At 42.0% G+C, this 22,425-nt stretch overlaps 1 protein-coding gene across 7 annotated transcripts in view; it reads right to left on the minus strand.

Annotated features, from left to right (window-relative positions):
- Positions 1–22,211, minus strand: part of erc2 (ELKS/RAB6-interacting/CAST family member 2) — a 41,875-nt gene extending 19,664 nt beyond the window's left edge. For 2 of the 7 annotated variants that reach the window (XM_055011017.1, XM_055011012.1), the window contains exons 1-6: positions 21,934–22,211; positions 14,705–15,511; positions 5,016–5,039; positions 3,333–3,767; positions 2,912–2,986; positions 398–553 (exon numbers count right to left, since the gene is read on the minus strand). In XM_055011017.1, the coding sequence (XP_054866992.1) occupies positions 398–553; positions 2,912–2,986; positions 3,333–3,767; positions 5,016–5,039; positions 14,705–15,376 (1,362 nt within the window). In that variant the 5' untranslated portion in view covers positions 15,377–15,511; positions 21,934–22,211. The remainder of the gene's footprint in view (positions 1–397; positions 554–2,911; positions 2,987–3,332; positions 3,768–5,015; positions 5,040–14,704; positions 15,512–21,933) is intronic. The other 5 variants (XM_055011014.1, XM_055011016.1, XM_055011011.1 and 2 more) reach the window with 4 other exon arrangements.
- Between the last annotated feature and the right edge of the window lie 214 nt (positions 22,212–22,425).

Below are 22,425 nucleotides of genomic sequence, written 5' to 3' on the forward strand. Positions count from 1 at the left end.
ACAAAACTGTGGCTGGTCTGCACCTGATAGACTAATACAGAGCGGTGTTTAAAAACAGAGTCAAAGCTCCGAAGAGACACATGAGCCCCAGAGAGCCACAGACACAAGCACCTCGTTGCAGTTACAGATGTTAGGATGCCGCTGTGCTGGAGGCTTGACTATATAACTCTAACTCTGACATGCAAACACAAGTTGTCATCAGTGACTGGTCTGAAAACTAAAGCAGGTGAGGTCAGTTCACTGAAAACGATGCTGTCATTGACTCTGGACACTAAGATTGCCCTTTAAGCTAAATGTTAAAGCAGCTAACTCAAGGTTTATCTGCACCCACAACAACATGTTTGTTACAGTTTTACAGTATCAGTGTTTCCACATGCACTGTACAAGCGGTCTCTACCTTAGTCTTCATAAACTTAGAGTGGTTCTTGTAGACCTCCATCTGTTTGATCTCCTCCTCTCTGTCCTCTGTGTTCAATAAGCCGTTTGCCTTCAGCATTTGGATCTCATCCTCCAGATCTCGAATGTTGCGCTCCAGAGAGGCAATTTTGGTGTCCTGCACACAAACATGCGGAGGAGACACACCTCAAAACCCAGACTGGCATGTCCACAAGTTGCATGATGCAAATAAACTAACACAAGTCCAGGAGAAACAGGAAAAATAACAGAGAACAAAAGAGATTTAGAGAGACATATCGGCAGAGAGAGAAAGGGAGTGTGAATAAAAGTAGAACAGGAGAGAGATATAGGGAGATAGAGAGAGAATGGAGAAAGCTCTTTGGTCGAGCTCAGAGCAACTGCAGTATCTGTCGGTGAAATCAGAAGCTTTCTACCCAGCTCTTTGCAGCGGCTCAGAGGATTAATCACCATTGGGAAATATTGAGCACACATCCAGCTCGCAGACACCAGCCAGGACCGGAGAGAAATGGGCAAAGAGAAAGGAAGAGAAAGTAACAAGCCGTAGCTTTTGCCGTAGTTGCTTGCAGATCAATGCAGAATCCAGTCTCTGGACTGCGACTGTGAGTGCAGCTTTAGCTTCACGGCTTTTTAAATAAATAATACAACGTCTTTAAGATTAGCCATGGTCCATCTCCCTCTCCAGCAGAGCATAGAACAACCTTGTTCCTTCCTGTCTTTCTCTCTTTTTGTGTCTCTCCTTCTTTCCTCCGAGTGCCTCTGAACTTATGAACTTGTGGCCATTAGCAGGGTCAGTTGTAGCCCAATGCAGAGGAACATGGGTAATGTATCGTAATGAGGAATGATGGATCTGAGGGGTTAACTGCGCTGTACATGTACATGCACTTCGCCCTTCTGCTGCATCTCACCTCAGTGTTAGAAGATGAACATCAATGAACTAACATCGCTGCAATCGACACAAGACACCGTACCTTCAAAGAGGAGTGATTTTATTCCATCCACATGTAATCACTGGTACATCGACCTGGTCTGTAAATCTTGCTCTTTATCTCTCTTTCCCTGCCTCTGCATGTCTCTCTTTCTCTCTATCTCCCTGCATACTGGCCTCTCACTGTCATAAACAACCACACCTGTTTCCATGGTAGCAGCAGGCAGGCTATATACTGTGCACTGTCTCTGGTGAGTGAGGAGGAGAGGAGGAGGGATGTCGGGGGGAGAGAGAGAGAGAGAGAGAGGAAGGATTATTCGTGCTTCCATCAGCATCAACACAGCAGAGGGAGAGAGGAGAGGGGAGGAGGGGGAGAGATGCAGGGTCTTCCTACACAGCACAGGAGGAGGAGGAGGCGGGACTTCCCTCGCGCTGTATGAAAATCAACAGGATCCCTGAGCCCAGATGTCACATGACCGAGCAGAGAGAGGCTGGGGCCTGCACAGCGCCGATCCAGCCGAGAGAGAGGGGCTGTGTCAGCTCAGCGATGATGTCATGATTTATTTTGAGGAAGTGATGTCAGGCCTCTGCAGTGAGGCTGGTGGTGTCTACAGCGGTTCAGTAGCTGGATGGCCCTGATATCTCTGGAGCCACATCCAGCTGTCGCACAACAAGTGCTGGGACATTTATAACCGTGAAATACGAGATAAGCATTTTAAAAATCTGTTGTAAGGAATGCAACATGGATGCATGTCAAATTAAATTTGTTTGAGATGGGTGCAGTCTCTAAAAACTGCAGTCCAAGCCAAGCTTAAAGACTGTCTCATGTAATATGTATGTTTGTGCCAGTATCTCAATACACTTTAATTTCCTCTGAAGCTTCAAAGCCACATAAAACATTACATCTTCTTCCTTTGCTTGTTGCTTGTTCTATTGCCTCACTGAGGTATTTTACACAAATGTTTTGTGTAAATTATTCAAATCAAAAATGCCACTTTAAGGCTAACATCAAAGAGAAAACACAAACATCACCTGATACACATTTAGCTTGGAATATTTAGTAAAATTCTAAACAAAGCTATGCAGTTCTATACAAAACTCTTGTGTAAAAAATTTACTGAAACAACAGTGTCTGTGTGCAGACAGTCTGCAACATTAAAGAGCTAATTATTGAGAAAAATAAGTCATGAAACCAGTGTGTTCCAGTTTGGCACAGCAGGCTGCCTCTTCAGTGAGCCACAGTGTTGAACAGTAATATTGATTCTTGTTTATGTTTACACAACTGCTTTGTGAGGTGATACAGTATGTGTGTGTGAGAGGCAGATAGAGAGATGTGACAGAGTGTTGATGACTCACTCAGCTGCCAGTGACAACAATAGATTCAGTAGAACACAAAAGCCTCAGTGGTTAACGCAATACAAGGCCTGAGGATATCAGTCACTCGAGTGTGTGCAAACAGAACATCTGGTTTTAGACAGAGACGATGAAAAATAATAATTTAGACATGCCCTATTTGACAGGGCTGCTGTATGTGGTTGTGATCAGGCTGCATGTGAGTCGAGTTCTTACTTTCATCTCTATGATGGTCTGCAGAGCCTTGGTTTTGCTTGGATCCTGATGCAGCTGATTTCTTCTGTGCAGTTCCTTAAAAACAAGATACAGTGTTATGTCGCACTGGAGCAGCAGAATCAATTGCAATTTCTGATGAAAGTGGGATTATTTGGCTAAAATTAGACTTTAAAAAATGCACCACACAATGGATAGAAAATGTATCTCTATGCACGGAAAATGCTTCATGCAACTGATGTGCACTGCAGTTTTCCGTTTACACGTTGCATAATCAATATGATACAATTTAAGCAGCAGAGAGGAGCATATTGATTTTGTGATATTCAGCACTGCCATCTAGTGACAACAAACCAAAAAACACTCAGTTTTAACGCTTACACAGTGAATGCCACATAATAATGTAACCCTGGTTATAAAATACCTCTCGTAGATGAATGTTCTCCTTCTCCTTTTGGTCCAGAATGACCTCCAAGTGTCCCAGCTGGGCCTCGGCCTCAGCAATGCGTCTGGCTCTCTCCTGCTCCTCCTCCTCTGACGCCCTGCCTGGCCCTGGGGGCAGCCCTTTGCTCTGCAGCATCTCAAGCAGCTTCTTAATTGACTCGTCTCTGGCTCCCAGCGTTTGCTTCTGGGTCTCGATCCTCAGCTCCATCTCCTCCAGGGTCTTCCGCAGCAAGAAGAGCTCTTTGGCCTGTCTGTCATGTTCGGCCTGCAGCCGCCGGAAGTTCTCCTCCGTCAGCTCGATGGTGGTGAAATGCTCAGAGCCGGAGCGGTTGCCGCTCTCCTGCTGAAGCAGATGGTTGAGGTCTCGCTGTGTGCGCAGTTCATCTTGCAGAGCCTGGATGGTCATCTGGAGATGCTGATGAGCACACACACAAACACATAACACGTATACACACATAGAGAGACTCAAAAATGATTGAAAGTCTTTTTTAGGAACAACACACAATGCAACATTTTATATTTTTATGATAACACTAAACAGGAGGGTAAACACACACTACAACACACTTCTGAAATAGTCTTGGACACAGTTGTGTGGATCAACGCTATAGCGGGTCAAACATTAGGAACACATGACTTACCTTGGGCCAAAAAAATCAACTGTTAACAACTGATGTTAAAAGAATGGCTTATTTGTAGAAACTATAAAAGAAACCATAAGTAAGTCCATTGGATTGGATATTTGAATGCTTTTAGATGAATTATATGGAGATTCTTTAATTGCTGCGAAAGGTTGCCCTTTTATTATACACATGAAGAGCATCCTGATGGTCTCCTGCAGCACCAGAAATCTCTCAGACACCCACTATAAGTGGAGTCCTGGAGACAAATACTGTATTTCAAACCTCAGAGGAGGCACCCAGTTTTTAGAAAAATGGTGTCTTTAGGATTAGTGGGTATAATGTAAGAAAAGACTAGGCCTTTGATTATGTACGAGTTATCACAGTTGAACAGCTCAGAATAGCAAAAGAATACATTGAAGCTACATTATTCATCCACTGTAGGGACAAAGCAGCCATAATGCTGGATAACAGTCTGCATGTCTGTATCCACAATAAAATAAAATTAAACCACACACTATTAAGTCTAACATATTTCATAGTTTATAGGAAGCTTGGTTCTGGGTTTAGGGGAACATCGTTAGGGCACAGTTTCATTCATATATGGACTCAGTCTTGGTTTGTCTGTTGAACTTTTCCTCCAGCAGAGAGAGACAAAAACACAGATCAATCTACGCCCAGAAAATGGCCCCATCAGGAATTGAAGCAGTGGAAACGGCTCCTTTCATTGAAATCAAACCAACTTTACAGGCATTCTGGGGTTGTAGGGGTTTACTACAGATGGATGGAGCACCAGACATGTTCAGACTGATGTAATTAAACAAACAAATCATTTTCTAGCTTTACAGTGTCTATGGGGAGACATATCATGGGACAAAGAGGGTAGGACTGAACTGCTGAGAATCTTCCACTTCCTTTTACAGGATTCATAGGAGGAGACGTTGTACGATACATAAGGATTGCCAGGTGTCTGAAAATACACGCCACACTGAAGGTGACTCTATGTTGTGCACGCAACTCGTGGTGCAAACATAGGGACAAACCTTGGTTCTCCTGGCATCCAGCAGCTGCAGAGCATGGGCAGAATGAACAGAAAAACAAATGTGTGGTGAAAACAGAGCGTCAGAGCTTGATGCAACAGAGATGGATGATCAACACAAAACCAGCCAGAGTTTTCAAAGAGAGCTGCCAGTTTATCAGTCTTCAGCCATCAGTCAGCACAGCATATTCACAGGAGACCTTTTTCACAACAGACACTTTGGCTTGTCATAGCAGGAAAAGCACACAGGAAATGAATAATTTTAATACTGAGTGCAGTTCATTAAGACAGTCAGTTCCACGGTCCTGGTATTGTTCATGCTGACTCTGTGAGCATGATTTACTTGGACACTCAATGGAACTGAGCCATTGTTAATAAAATTAGTTTCCCCTGTGCTTTTTCTTTGATAAGTCAAAATGCCTGCTATGAAAAAAGTCTATAAACCTACAGACAAAATGTGACTTTATCAAAATGACCTTTCTGGAAAGAGATGAAGAAAAGATTTGAAGTTGCTTTAAAAATGGCTCCGATGAACCCCTACAATTTACATTAACTGATCTCAGATTAGTTCGACCTGATTACAGGATTAGTTGTTGAGTTCAAATGACAAAAAGTACCATGAATAAAATCGGTAGTAGTCATTAGGATCATTATGTAATGATGTACAGTAGATGCTGCTGTAAGTCAGCCAATTAACTGGTTACTTAATCAGAAAATTTAACTGCAATTACGACTGATTATCATTTAAGTAATTTTTCAAGCAAACATGCACAACAGTATTTGATTCTATCATATAAAAAGTGAATTGCTTTGCAGTTATCTAAAAACACTATGGATCCTCACAAAATATATTTAAATGCAAAAAACCTCTTTCAGGACAAAAGTGACGTGACACTATGTGAACCATGTGCTCTTCCAATCACCAGGGGGCAGTGTTTGTGTTAGCAGTGGAAGCTGATGAATTTTCTGCCACAACAAACAGTTCTGGTCACACTACTTTATGTGAATCATTGCTATTTGGTTCAGCAACAAAAAACAGATTATACATGTTAAATTATTTTTTGCTCTCTTTTTATTTTTATTTTTCCAAAGTTCTCCAAGTCCATTGATTTGTATATTCATGCTGTCACATGCTAGAACTTCCTCTGTAATGGAAATGTTCATGTTTCAATGGAGCGCTTCATATACACCTCAAACAAATCAGATCTTCTCTGTATGCATAAAAACACTTTAAAATGCACCTTCTTCACCTTAATTTGAAACAAGCAATACTGTTCTAATCAGACTTAATAAGAAATGACTGTTTTCCTTCATGAGTTGTGAAGATGTAGAGAATAAATCCCTGCAAATCCCGCTACTTTACTTGAACTTAACTTCTTTCTCCCTCTTTATATCTTTTCTCTCTTATCCTCATTTCAGCTCTTTCTCTCTTCCCAGATCAATAACCTGCTGTCTTGGAACTAAACTGCAAGCGGCAGTCCAATGATTCCATTTGCATAATTGCACTGTGGGGTAAAACGACTGTACAGCCGTTCCTCCCGTATCTCCCCCCTGTCACCCCCAGCAGATCTGTAGCAGCTCCTGTGAGTCAGTCATGACTCAGCAGTTATAGGTGTTGTGGTCACCCTGTCTCACGAGAAGGTTTCTCTTTCACTGCATATCCACAAAACGAACTTCCAGAGGTTTCACCAGAGTCAAGGAGCGAAGTTGAGCCCCACTGTTTCCCTCCCTGACTGACGTGGTGCAGCCAGGGGTAACTGGCTGTCACAAATCTGGTAGTGCAGAAACAGAAAATCCTTTTGAGAGCTACAATAGTCAAGGAGCTGGATTCTGTCATTTTTATGAATATCTGTCTATAAATTTCTGTTGGTATAAATCTGTCTAGGAGGTTACTGCATTTCAGTGTTAGGTGAGGATTTTACTCTGCTGGTGGAGTTAAAGAAATGATCCCTGAAATCAAAGATTTCATCCTCTGGCTATGACTGTCTGGACAATAATTCATCCAGTAGCTGGTGAGATGTGTACGTGTTGGCACAGTTGGTGGAATAAACAAACAATGATATCTGTAGTTGTGCTGGTGTTACATTCCAAGGCTCAGTACTGAGGTAGATGAAGTCTATTTCCCCATACCTTAACCTAAACTTAGTCTTATACCTAATCCTGACCAGTCTCAACTAGGGCTGCCCAATGCACTGTTTCAGCATCAATATGGTGATATGCAAATGCATAATAGTCATGTAATAGTCACTGCATGAAGTGCGATGTGAAGTAAGGTAAACTAACTAACTTTCACACGTCAAGCTACAGGCTGCACAGTGGTTAGGACCGTCGCCTTGCAGCTAGAAGTTCTCTGGTTTGTGTACCAGCCGGGGCATCGGATCTTTCTGTATGGAGTCTACACGTTCTCTCTGTGCACATGTGGGTTTTCTCTGGGTACTTCGGCTTCTCCCCACAGTCCAAAAACAGGCTGTGATTAATTGGTGATTCCCAACTGTCCGTAGGTATAAAAGTGAGTGTGATTGTTTGTCTCTATATGTAGCCCTGCGATAGACTGGTGACCTGTCCATGGTGCCCCCTGCCTTCGCCCTACATCAGCTGGGATAGACCCCAGTCTCCCCCATGACCCTAATGAGGATTAAGCGCTGTATAGACAATGGATGGATGGACCGACATCAAGCTACTATACTATTTTTTCCTGCTTGATATAAAAAGAAAACTCACGCAGTTCTCATTTTCTACAACAAATCTACAATTAACTGTGTGATAGAAAATAACTTACTGAGATTTAAAGGTTCTTGGAAAGACTGAGTTTGCTTTTCTTTCTCTTTATTCGGAGAGAGTTTGTTGACATGCAGTCTCCACATGTACACAGAAAAATGAGCGAGGAAGAGGAGAGAAACACTGAAAAGAAAGATTTGGTTGCAAAAAGACACTAAATGAGCTTCAAGAAAATATATCAACATCAGAAAAGGATGAACTTGATCAAAAACAGTCTGTCAGCAGCGTCTTACAAGTGTTGTCACTACACAAAGCAACACAATTAATTTGTTTGACAATTTAAATCAGCACTACTGAGCTCAGTATGAGTGCAAAGCTAGGTCTGAATGCCATCCAAAGCAAAAATCTTTTTGGATGGCTCTGCCAGTGTTACACAATATGAAAAAGGTTTTAAATGGCTGTTTGTTTGAAAACACCTTTTATCTTTGAGGCAGATGCACTCCGCTATAAAATCGTCCTAATCGTCTTAGAATTGATGATTCTTTCCAAATAGATTAATGAAGATCAACTTGTGAAATTTCCTGTATTTTGTCATATCAAAATATATATGGCAGTAAAACTAAATATTGCAACATAATTTTTTTCCAATGGTTTGCAGTCCAAACCAGTTACCTACTACACTTTTTTTTTTTTTTTTTTTTTTTTTTTAACCAACTATACTTGATATCTGACCCACCAGCATGATGGCTAAAAATGTGTTTTGCAATGAGCTATGAAAACTGTTAAAGCTACTCCATCCACAGACGGACACTTAAAGCTGGTGATATTCAGCTCTTTTGCCAGGTGGCACATGAGCAGTATGTTTGGTGTGTTGCTATATGTGTGTGCATAAGAGGAAGCGGGTGTTTGTATCTGACAGATGGACAGCTCCAAAGCGCTGAGTCGCAGTAGCCTACTGCTCACTACATTCCTAATCTCTGTGTTGTATGTCGTGATGGCTGACAATACACAATTACACCCACACCGCGCCAGCAAACGCTGCATTTATTCATCACCACTCAGCTACAAGAAAGTCTGAGAGTGGCATGAATGCAGAAATCTGATTCAGAACAGCACACAGGAGTTAATTCATACCATACTGAATGCAAAAACAAGTTTTCTTTGCTGAATTTTAAGTGTTCACTCTGTGTGGTAAAGGTCATTTTTATTATCTTTTATTTATAATTACAGTTTATCATCTGAAAAGCAAAGGACTCACGTTGGGGCAGTTTTTAGAAGTTTTCTTTGTAGTCAAGAACAACCAACTATAATCTTAATCAGTTTGATAAAACCAAAGACCAGCAGTAAGTCTTTATTCTTTAGGCTTCCTTTGATTTACTGAGTGTCAAAGTGTCACTGGGAAGGGTCAGATGAAGTTCACACACAAATTCAGATTTTTCATTTTTGCATTCACAGCACAAAGCCTCAGAGAGATGGCACTCTGGGCCTGGTCTGCTCACTTAGAGCATGGACGAATTATGAGACAAGCCCCTGGGCACAGACTTGTAAAAGGTCCCCCACCTGTCCTACATAGATGCATGTCACCCAGACAAAAAGAGAAAGTTGATGTGTATGGAGTTCTGTTTGCAATAGTTTTTGTGTTAATTTTGCATTCCTTTTAGTCAATTTTCATCTCTTTCCGGTAACTGTATGTGTCTTTCCAAATCTTTAGTATTCATTTGCATCTCTGGTGTTTGTGATTCTTTGGGTAAGTTGGATCTCTTTTTCAGCTATTTTCTATTTCTTTTTTTAGGTGTTTTAACTAATTTTGTGTCTCTTCAGTGATGTTTTGTGTTTCGTTGTGGTTGGTAGTTTGACTGATCAACGAGAAATGTTAACCATTACTTCAATAAGAGGCTCTAGACCGAGACCCACTGACTCTTAGAACCCTTGCACCTGTGCCTTGTAAGCATTTTTAGCAATCCATGCACACTTCACAATGAATATTGTTTTATCGCTGTACCAGGTTTGCAGGCTCATATGTGTGAATCATGTGAGAATAAAGAAGGTGATATTGATAATATTGATCTAACTACTATAATAAGAAGACTGGTGGCATGTAAGCAGTTCTGTGAGCACAGTGGTTCTCTATGCTAAATGCTAATGTCAGAAAACTAAAATGCTCACTGTGACAATTTTAACATGTTTAGAAGATGTAACATTTACCGTATTCACCATCGCAGTTTAGGTAATTAACACCCTAACATTCACAAATTAGTGCTTAACAAAATTACAGCCGTGCTGATGGGAATATGACATCTGATCAAATGTCAGCCCATTGGCTGGTTGGCTGGTGGCACCACCGGAAAAGTCAGGTGATCAATCAAGGCATTAGAGTTTTTCCTCCATCAGACCATAAAAGTCTGCTCAAAATTTCAAGACAATCCATACTGTAGATGTTGAGTTATTTCAAATGGGACTGATGTGGTGAACTGACTAACCAACGCTGACATTGTTTACTATAGGCCTATATTTTCTTCATTTATGCCATAAATAGCATAGAGTAAAGAGGCAGGCATCAATAGAGGGGAGCTACATGGAGCAAAAGTGGCCAAATAGATGTGATCCTGTGACTCTGCAGTTCTGTTGTGCCCTGTTGGTCGCTATGCTGCCCACATTTCTTTCTCAATAATTTCCCTTGTTTGTAGGATACTGCCAGGATAATATTGACTGCATAAGCACTAGTACATCTGTGATGCTCTGACATTCACCATGTTCGAGTGACAGCTAGTTGATTCAATACTATATGTCAAAGTCCCTCTCCGGTTATTGATTTAACTGCTAAAACTAATCTTTTTTCATTGAAGTAATTTAAAATGTGCAGCTCTATGAAGTTCCCTCTCTTTCTTAACCCAGCCCTCCACGACTTGCTGCATCCTCACCTACGAGCCTATGGCTCAAAAACTGTAAAATTACTCTACGCTATAAAATGCAAAGTCGTAATATTGGAACAATATTGGAGACTGTCATTGGTACACAGCAGTTTCAAGGCGGAAATGCTTAGCTGTGGCATTGACTGCTTTTCTCACTCATGTGTCTTTTAGCATATAAAAACAGTCATATGGACGTGTTTAACAAGGTTAAAAAAACAACCTCATTTTCATCACAGGGAAACTTTAAATCTTTCACTCAATATTGATGCAAAATAATGATAGGCAGCCTCCTCAGTAATTATGAGGTGAAATCTATGATTTCCCAGTGATTTTTTATGAAAACCAGCCAGTCTACCAATGCAGGCAATCAATAAGCCATTCAAATAAATATGAAGGCTGGGATTCATTTACAGCAATGACACCAAATCAGAGTTAGGATATATATGATCACTGTTTGATTAGCGTTACAGAATATAAGCATTACTGTATGCTGGAAAACTGCATACAGTAATGCTTATATTCTGTGTTGTTACACAGTGTTTCAGTATAGTGTGTTGAAATAGTATATATTTAGAAGGCTACAGCCTAAATGTAAAACTGCACTGAGCATTTTTAATACGGGATTCTTCAGTTTCTTGTTAAGACGGACATTTCTGCACTGATGTCGCTGCTTTGATCCAATGTAAACTTGTGTTACATTGGACAAAACAGCACCAAGAGACTGTAACAAGTCTTATCTCCTTTGCTTTATTCTTCTATTCTCAACTCCCATCTTAATCTTACCAGCCTTGCGCTCGGTAAACGTTTCCCTGCTTCTCCGCATTTTAATCTCATCTTGTCTAGATAAAATGAGGAGGGAGTCTCTTCGTTTCAGCACCTTCCTGTCGTCTGGATGAAGCAGCAGCCATCTTATGTGCTTCGATGGGGGTTTTTGCCACAGGATGGATCCACGAGCACTTTAAGCAAAGTGGCTACTCACATGATACTTCCTGTGTCCACATGAGCTCAACATGTCATAACATCAGTAAAAACATCAATACTTTTGCTTGTCATGTATGTACGGCTGCTGCAACTGAATGAAGGGAGCTAAATATCAAAGCAGCATATGGCATTAATGCACACTATATTCACCTGATCCACTAATCATGTGTGCAAACGAATAATCGTGACTACACACAATGCAGACTGTTGGTAATGATTAAAGCTCTGTGCAACTACAAAGAGAAATATCCTCTAATCTAAAATGCAAACATCTCCATCTGCACACATTCAGTGACTGTATTGGGCACAAATGCATACAAATGCTTATTCATAGTTTGCTCAGAATAGACCCGACCCCCAGCACTTTCATGACACACCACTGTGCTTCTCGCCCTCACGTGTTCGCACTGTGAATGCTAAGCAGCATGTAACAATTGGCAGCTTACAGTAAAGAAGTGCATCCATGCACAGACAGAGCACAGTGACACAGGAAGCTCAGCCTCCATTTTTGTAGAATGCATTGATGAGGGCTGACTGGGTGGCTGAGCAGCAGTGGTCATGACTCAGTCAGATATGGTACGCTCTAGCTCACACACTCGCCTCCAGCAGCTCTTGTCCAGCTTCAGCATGACAAAAAATTTAGCTGAATTCAACTCAAACAGCTCGGCGTTACAACAGCCTGAGCCAGTTGCATGGTAGATTAAAAATGCACCATGCAAACAGTTCCGGGCTAATCGTTACTGCCGGACATGACCATCGACTGTCTTGATTAAAGCTCTTTAGGCCACGGTTGGTATTTCACTCACCGTGAAGTCTGTGCTTTACAAAACAGCTGAAAGACAAACTTCATAATGTCTAGGTTGTTCCCCTCTTGTCTGAAGATGCTGTAAAAAGAAGCACATATTCCCAGATCTTAATTTTCGCAAGATAAATAATGCATGGCATTTGCTCAAGCTAATAGAAGCCTGAGGCACCTGATGCAATTGTAAAGGGTGCTACAAGACAGATGTAATGAATGGCCTGAAATTACTCCATTATTAATGAGGCAATTTGTTCTTCAGTCAGCCTCTCAACAAGCCCAATGGGTGTGACCAAACCACCCCACCGTAAGTATACACTTATGTAAGGGCGCCTCGCAGCCCAGAAATCAAGTCAGAAAAAGACCAATTACAGTAACAAGGCACATCTGCCTTTTATTAGCTGACATACTTCATTAATGAACCCTACCAGGAGGGATATAAATATCATTCAGCGCAGAGGCAGAGTGAACACTGGACAAAGCTGGGGATAAAAAAAAAAAAAAGTCTTCTCTTTGTATCAGGTACAAAGGCATAAAAGCCCACACTGTGGAGCTTTCAATTCCGCTGGACACATTCAGCTACAATGGATGAAGCCAAGCTAAAAATATATAAAAGGATTCACGCTGAGTGTTTAATGGCACCGAACGTAAAGAATAAATGTGCGATGATGAATTACTTTGACCCTGTCAGTGGCTCCAACAGCCACATCCTCCTCCCAAATGCTGTCCCTACGCTACTTTATGAATCATAAGGATATAAAAGAAGCTGCATTTGGTCACCAACAGATAAAGTCATCCTTTAGAAGCACGACAAAGCTGCAGTGATGAGCCAGAAATGCGTAGGTACTGTGAAATCAGGTAAGTCAAAAAACTATTAGGGGTGTTCTCATGCACAAATCCAAGCAGGCGCACAGACAGAGAGGTCTCATGTCACGGTCCCACTAATGGTATCCTGCGATGACCTTGAGGAGTGGAGCGACAGCGTCTGCCACTCTGAGTAACGACCGGCCTACTGGCTGCTCAGTGTCTGAAAACATCACGCGACCAGACAGACAAACTGCCACAAAGACCACAACCAGCTGGCAAAATTCAGCCTTTACGTCGCTGGAGGCGTCGTTCAATTTGCTGCATCATGCCACAGCCTGCCTTAAAAAGGAACAAAAAACCAAACACTGTAGAGTTCAATCTAGCCAGTCAAGCAATATGCTGACCTATTCCACAGTCTACCTAAGTGTGTCATGCATTTTTTCTTGCAGCTCACATATCCAGCGAAACCAAAGCCTTTATATCCAAATGCTCCGTCTGCACTATGAGTCAGCCAACCATTTGTAATCCTGCTACTGAGGTTTGACATGAAAATCGTTAAAATCACACTGACACAGAGAGTATTTTTCATACTCAATACAAGCGTGGCGAGTGATGTTCAGCTGTTTTTTATATCCACATTATTTCCAGTTGAATTTTGTGCACGGGAGAAGTGGGTTAATTAAAAAAAGACTACAGCTGCCAATTGGCATTTTTCTTTGGAAATACAAACAGAGGACTACTGCATGTAGTGAAGACGGGATGAACAGAAGTAAACAGTGCGAGATGATCAAAGCCAGAGCATATAAAGGAAAGACAGTGGAAAAGGAGAGAGATGTCGAGAGAGTAAGACATACAGAGAGTGTTTAAGTGTCCTTGACATTTGTCTGTGGGCCTTGTGTCTACTCTTGTCAGTAACTGATTTAACTGGGCCATGACTACACCCCCACACTGAGGCAAGCAAAAAAAACCTTTTGACGTCTCCCCCTCTAGGGCCAATCTTGCTGAACCTTTAAAAATAAGCTAGAATTAAGCAATGTTGCAGCCATCCTGTGAGTAGCAAAGTTCATTTCACCTCTTGGCAGTGTCATCATGCTTTCCATTTAATCACAAACAAGTGGAAGCTCAGATTTCAACCATACTGTAGAAAACTAAACTGAAGGGGTTTTGTGTTTCTTGTGGCTGAAATGACATTGATTCTGCACCAGAGTACTAGGCGAGGAGAGTGTGTTTTAAATATTTATGTACACAACGAACTCTTTCCAGAAAGGTTTCCACAAGTATTGAAAAACATGACTGACTGCAATAATTCTGTGTTCTTGGACTGAGGATGACTGTGGTCTGTTGCCAAAAAGAGCATGGTGAAAGCAGAGCTCAGAGAGGACAGTACTTGAAAAAACAGAAAGACAACAGACAAGCAGCAACTGAAATTCTCCGCAGTAATGAGTGGACGATGACATCTTAGAGTACTGGTCTCACCTGGTTCTCCTCATGAGTGACTCTCATCTGTTCTTTCAGGATTGATGTGCGAGCCGCCTCCTCTTTCCTCATTATTCTCTCCTTCTTCAGTTCAGGACTCCAGAAACTCTTGATGCTGTTGGTGGAAGATCCCAACTTACTGTCCTTCAGGTCAAGCTCTCGTCGCAGCATCTCATTCTCCCTCTGCATCTCCCTGAACTGGGCCTGCATCTCCAGCAGCTCCCCACCACTGCCCCGCACAGCCTGCCTGAGCAGAGCGGAGGGCACCCCCTGGTGGTGGTGGGGGTGCAGCATGGAGAGGGAGCCCAGGTCACTGTAAGACAGAAGGTCAGCATGAGGCAGCCCCACTGAAGCAATATTGGGACTGCTGCCCATGGCTGTGACGCGGCCCCCATACATGGCCCGGCTGGTGGCGCGACCCAGAGTCATGGTGCCTTTTGGGTACGTGGCAGTGGAGCCCACGCCCTCGTGGTCGCTCAGGTACATGGGCCCCGAAGTAGCATAGGCAGCGTTGAGGGATTGGATGTTCTCCATGGAGAGCGTCTTGCCCCCCGCACCACCCCCGCTCCCGCTGTTCGCCCTTCTATGGCCCAATCTGGGGGACCTTGGCAGGCGCGGGGACCGTACGGGGCTGCTCTCTACATGGCCTACAGCTCTGGCACTGCCGTACATGACCTGTGATTCAGCGGTGTGGCCACCAGAGGGTCCTTAACAGGGGCGTGCTGCAATGAGACTGCTCTGACTCTTAGAACCGCACATGGGTGACTTATATCATGTCTGAATAGGTGGAGCACATCAGTGTCAGATCTGAGGAAACAGGAGAGAAGCATCTGTTAGGCGAATACCAACTATTTGTACCTGTCAGATGAAAGAAACAGGAAGGCAATGCATACACCTTGAAATAAATAAACTGTGTACTCCACGCAGGAATTAAGTCAAACAGATCTGGCCTGGAAAATACTACAATGCAGGTAGAAAAAGACATTACTCTGTTCACTTTAAGACTGTATTAGTCAACGTCAGCAGCAGATTGCCCCAATTTATGTGACTCCAATCTCAAATGGCCCAGAGGAATTTCCCAGCATCATCCTGGATTTCCCACTGGCCAACACTTACTACTGGAAGTAGAGACAGCTTTACAGCTTCACAATATATCAGCTAACTAACAGACTAATTAAAACACAGGAGTGATCGCATCGTACATCACATTTGTCTGTTCTGACCACAGATGGCTGGTTGGTTTCTACCAGAATTAATGATATCCATGGATAATGTATTAGATAGTAAATGTTTCCTTTGAAAAAACATACATGCTGAGGTTTAATCATTCAGATGCCGATGTTTTTTAATTGGTTTTTTTCAAGCACTGATTCTGTACATCTAGAAATGATGTGCAGTACAGAGCCAATTAACAGTTTATGCGAGTGTGATCCCAGCTGATCAGTTCTTCTGCAGGGGAGAAGCAAAAACCGTTGTTTGGAAAGTGGGTTTATTAATTAATTAGCCTATAAAGTATCTCACGTAGCATCATGTTGCAGCAAGCGATGCAATCAATATCTGTAACTCAAAGAAATAAAAATCAATCATGAAAGACAGATAGTATATTCACAAATAAAGTGAATCTCTGCACCACTGGATTGTCTCATAAACACACAGTTCAATAATTACTGCCACTGTGGAATTCATATGAGGTCTGGATTGACTGTTCTCATAATACTGGTTTTATTTTTTTGAGCACTAAAAAGAAAAGAACAAATTATATTTTCTAAAGGTCTAAAAAAAATATATATTGATTGCTTAAAAATGATAATCACACCAGACATGTCATACTGTAGGACATAATAAAAACCCATCAGTTCTGGCTGAAATTTTAATTAAAATGGCAAGAACTCCTAGATTTTTAAATAAAGCAGATCGCATTGGCTAACGAGGAGAAAAGGATATGGGAGACTAAATTTTTAATGAGCTAATATTGGTCATGCCATTTCATCTGTAGCTTAAATATATCACAAGGCCATATATCACAGTGTATGATTATTTAAAACTTGAGATGGATCTCTTCAGGCCAAATTCAGAAAGCTGTTTAACAACAAAAGTTGAAGACAAAGATGCTGACTGAAGGTGTTAATGTCAGCAGCTGTGTGGTGATGAATAATATTGCTCTGTCTACGAGTGAAAAAAAAATAAAAATAAATTACACTCTTCCATCAAAGTGAACCGAGGTACTTTCTCTCCTCTGGTGTCACTTGCTCCTCAGACACAGTTGCCATGGTGACTGCACTGGGGCCAACACACAAAAAGCACCTCAGTAGCCTGATGTGACGGTGGCATAAGTTTCCAGAAGGTGTGTCAAAGAGCTGTGACCAAACGCAGATGGTGTGTGCTGCAGCAGTGCAGAGGGGAATTCAGCGACCTCATCTCCTCACTCATAACAGATCTTTAGCTTCATGCAGATTCTTTTCTTTTACTTTGACACACAGATAAAATGAAAATTCATGGCACAGGGAAATGTACGTCAACAGGTCTACATGGTGTGCGAAATCCAGAAAGATTTTGGATGACAGGGTCCCTCAGCTGCACCCACTGAAGCATCATCTGTGAGGAAACACTTGGCCGAGGGCAAACACTGCAGCCCGGCAGAGGAGGTCATACAGGACAGTGACATTTCTGCAACTTATATTAAGGAATAGGTGTCTAGAAATGCTATGGGAGTGTGGAAATAATATGAAATGGCTGAACAAATCAAACTGAATGTGTCTAAAGGCTGCGATAGAGAAAAGATAATTCATTTGTTGCTGTTTTTTAGTATTTCTTTTAAAAGATGATGGCAAATTAAATTTAAATTCTAAATATGCAGACATAAGCAACAACAAATCCCGCTGCTGTTATCGTCAGTGGTCAGCTTGCTACAGCATGCCTGTGAAGTCTCATTGGCAAACGTTTTAGAAGGAAAAAAACAGCATTCAGCAGTGGGCTGTGCAGACAGCTGAGACATCTTTTAGTAAATTAAAATTGTCTTGCTAGATACAGACTGATGAGGCTCATAATGCTTGGTTTTTGGTGACATTAGCATTGATAAATCAAGTCAGTGGTCAGGAAGGAGGCTGTTCTGTACTTTGCAGTGTCAAGCAAAACCTCATGTAAAGCGTGTTTGAGTCAGTGTTTGTTAGGATCTACTAATAATGATGGTTCCTTTATGCTCAGGTTTTTGTGACTTGGCATATGTTGTCATCATTTTTTAGACTTTTTCTGTGTCGTCACTGATGCAGCAGTGATTCAGGCGGTGACTCTTATCCATATTTGTGCCCTTTAAAGTTGCATTTTTCTTACCTTGAAAATTTAGGTATGAAAATGTGTCTGCCTGTACTCTTTCCATGCTGACACATCCTGTGCCATTCAACGTCAGCTATGATTCAGCTATGCAACCGTTGTAATTACAGCAAAGCTGTAGTGTCACTTTAGAAAAAGTTAGAAAAATTACGCCTGCTGTGCTACAGTGCAAAACCCCTACTTTTATTTCAAGCTATGCATTTTAGGTTTAGTCCACATGTACATAGATATTTTTGGGGTTCCCTGGGGTTCTCAGAAATAAACCTCATCCACACAAGCTCTGGTTAAAAAAAAAAAAATCTTCCACATCAAAATGCAAATACAGTTAAAAATGCAGCCAAGAGCACAACAAACTAACTAACCCTAAAGTATGTTGGCAAATAAAAACAGTTCCAGAAACCTACCAACAATGACACATTAATGCATCATAAGGGTGGTCTGATCGCAAGGTGGAATTAATCTTTGATACAATTTATGTGTAAACAGTCGTGTTAACAAGGTTAGTAGCAGCACTATTTTGGCCATGACCAATGAAGATAATGGCAAAAACTCTGACATCATGAACAAAAAGCTCCGTTTTTCTTGTCTACACATGAACATTGACAACGCAGTGTCTGAATATCCTAGGACTGGGTTTGCTTGCAGACAAAAGGCCACAACGGATAGAAAACTTGTATGTATGGGAAAGGTGTTCATCGCTTTCATTTGCCTAACTTGGCTTTTTTTCTACAAACTAATGCTGTGAGCTATGTAACAAAAGGTACATATTGTCCAAATACTTGATGCAAACACTGTGTGACGACCTTCCTTTGAGTCTGTCTTTGTATGACAGCCATGAGTGGAGCTAGGAAGAAGCCTCCGTCTGTGGATTGTTATCTGGGGTTGATTCTCCTCCAGGATAAAAGGAGCAGACCTGGCCAGTCTCTCTCCCTTTTTATTTCCTCTACATGACTGGTACCTAAGCCACTTGAAGACACTCACGCACCCAAGCAGACACCAGAATACTGACTTGCAAATTTCTTTTGTGTCAATTTAATTAGCTGAATCATGGTAAATTTGTGTGGACTCTCTCCTACTTTATTAAAGCCTGAACCAGTTGCAACTAACGGGCCCACCAGGTTCAGGGATATGAACTCAAATCTTTTTGGATTAGCTGAAGGTGACGTCGGCCATCACCATGCCCTTCTGAACACATTTTCTCATTGTTTCAGCATGAATGACCCATATCCAACCACTGTTCTCCATTTGGGCCTCAAAAATTCTCCTTTGAATATTTTACTGCCACCATAGTCTGCACTCAAAGGCGGCTCCACCCTCAGCTCATGCCCTAGGTGCAGTTGCAGGTCCTCACGCTCCAACACCATCCATTTTTCAGGGCTAGTTGATTGCGAGAGGGTCCATGTTCTAATCCCAGACGAGCTCTTGTTTGTTACAAGTGGCTCATACTTGTAACATAAAGGGGAGTCCACACAAATCAGCCTTGATTCGGCTAGTTTATTTTGTACAAAAATGCAAATCAGTCGGTCAGCAGCAGTGTGGTTTGAGCTTAGATGACTGAGGCATAATCTCACTTTATAGTCTGTACTGATCACAACCAGATCACAATCAATTGATTGTGTTCATTTTATCATCTTTCCATCATTCATTAGCTTAGCATTTTCTTTTTATTCGACAACTTTGCAAGGATTATTAAGGATGTTTTTACTTTTACATGTTTCAGCTGCGTCTGCAGTCTTCCCCAGAAGCGTCATCCAATGTTTTAATGACATGTCATCCTTAATAATCCTTACAAAGTTGTCGGATAAAAAGAAAATACTAACCTAAGATCACAATCAGCTGAAGGACGACCATGTCCAGTTCCACCCATGGGTGTCCTACAGAGATAAACTCAGAGGAAGAACATTACAACAACAGTTTGAAAGAAACATCAGTGCTACAACCTGGACCTGTGTCTTACTGTCTCGATGAGAATGTGGTGCCAGTGTTTCTGTTTTCCTCTCCAAGTCATGCATGAAACAGTCAGATCTTACAGTCAGATTGGAGCATTATGATGTAAATATTGAATTCCAAGTTGTCATTATTTGGGGATCAATATTAAATTAATCAATTAAGCATTCAATCCATGAAATCCAGGAAAATGGTGAAAAATGTCTGTTAGATCTCTTGTATGTAACTGTTTGACACAATTTGCAAGTAAATTAATAAGCATTTAAAACAGCAAATACCATCATCTTAGAAGCTGAAATCAAACAACATTCTGTGATTTTCTTTTCTGATAAATGACTTAAATGATTGCACTACTGTCAGCCTTTTTAATCCTCTCAGCCCTGGCAAAGTTGACATCTCTAACAAATGTTCAATTTAATGCTATTTTCTACAGTTATGGTCTTATAGTAAGATGGTTTTATTTTTCCACTAACTCTGTTCTAAAGCGAAACTTCATATCTACATTAAAGGATTTTATTCCTGCATCAGCTGCATCCAAAGCACACTGCTGTGAGTGCCGGGATCAGGGAAATGACCAAAGTGCAATAAGAGAGTATCATATTATTGCAGAAACAGTGATAATACTGGAGTAGCATAACAGATGCCAGCTACAAATAAACGGTCAACTTTGGAAAAGATTCTTTAACAAGCAGATGGAAAATCACTGCTAATTTTCATGACACTGAGCAGGTTTGTACTAAATTTGCAACAATACCCACAGGTTCTGCTAGGGGTTACTGCAGTTTTAAATTAGGCATTTTTTGCAGCTATTTGTAACATATCTTATACTGCTCAGGTGTTATCAAGCAATTACAGCTACCAGGACCAGAAAACCACTAAAGGCCAGTGAAGAAATTATTTCTGGCGATTCAGAGAGCAATGGTGCGGAAACAGTGGAGAGGATACAGATGTTCTGAAACAAAGATTCACCAGAGGCGATGCTCAGGCTGTCTGTGGACTGAGGGAGCCTGTTTTCTATAAGGCAATCGTGGCATTTGGAAAGGCAGCATGCGGGTCTGATGCTCTCCACTAAAACCGAGTTAAAACTAAGCAGATCTTTGGGTGTACTTATGCGCTTTTGAGGTCAGAGCGCATGCCAGTGGCACACAAAAGACGTTTTCTATAAATAGCTCGTAATATGGGCTGGTAATAGTTGACAAACGGTGTGAAAGGAGCCTACCAACCGGTTCAGGTCGGTGCAGAGCCACTTGAGCAACACATGCAGCCTCCTCATCAGGTATTCTACTACAGAGCCTTGACGCCCCCATGCCTCCCACTGATGGCTGCTTGATTGAATGAGAAAATGTGAATGTGCTACTCCAAATGGCCCGTCCACCAAATTCCTGCGTTAAATGATGCTTGTGTGCCTCCTAAATGGAAGACATCTCAGAAAACGTGAGAACCCACGCAGGATACGTGGTTAATGGCATCTAGGAGGTGAGTCTCCAGCTCACATATTTGCCTCCATGTCTCCTGACTCATGTGTAGCATGAATAAGCCTACATCTGATGCAGCACAGGGAGGCACGACCGAGCAATTGACAGCTCTCTGGGCCTACATTTTCGACGGCTCCGGCGCGTGTGCGTCGAGCACCTGAACACACCAGTGAAATACAGGTCTAAAGGAGCCGAGGGAAACCTTTATTTTTGAAATATCGCCTCAACGCGGCTGTAAAATGTAAATTCTCGGATATCAAGTGAGCATTGGCTGGCTGTGTCTATGCAATCAGCGACCACAGAATCAGGAGGATTTTTTTTTTAAACGCGAATAGCCTACGCTTTCTCCGGCAAGCCGCTCTCAAAAAAAGAGAAAAAAACGCTCCGAAAGGACACTTTTACGCATTCGAAGTGAGATCATCTACACAATCTACAGCAGGATAGAGTGTGCGCTACAAAGGCAATAAGCAAATATACCTTTATCGATGTTAATTCCTCTCCTTCGCCGCTCTCGACGGCATCTTGTCGCCTCCATTCACCCCAGCAGCCTCTCTCAGCATCCTGCGCTGTCATTGGGCAGCGGACGCGCTCTCTCTCCTCCTCTACACACCAGGGAGCAGCATCACCACTACTGCAAGTGGCAGCTGGCAGGAGGGGATGGGCGGATGAGATGCGGAGAGCGGCCTGCACTGGATTTCACATCGTCTTGGTGCTCAATGGGAATCACTGACAGCGTCCACTCACATTAGCACAAGTTATTTTTATTGTCGCTCCGACTGATCGCGGCGACGTTTACAGGTGCCTCCGTGATGCGCAGACGGTCTTCCAGTCCCCTGCTTTCAGGAAAAGTAGGGGATTGGATGAGAAGTCAACTCTGTGGGTAAAATTATCATCACTTTATGTTCCTGAGGTCATGTCTTCCCGACATAAAATGTGATTTTCATGCGATCCTTCCTCCCACGCTGTGCA

This window comes from Amphiprion ocellaris, chromosome 5, assembly GCF_022539595.1.
Source record: "Amphiprion ocellaris isolate individual 3 ecotype Okinawa chromosome 5, ASM2253959v1, whole genome shotgun sequence".
NCBI classification, from domain to species: Eukaryota; Metazoa; Chordata; class Actinopteri; family Pomacentridae; genus Amphiprion; species Amphiprion ocellaris.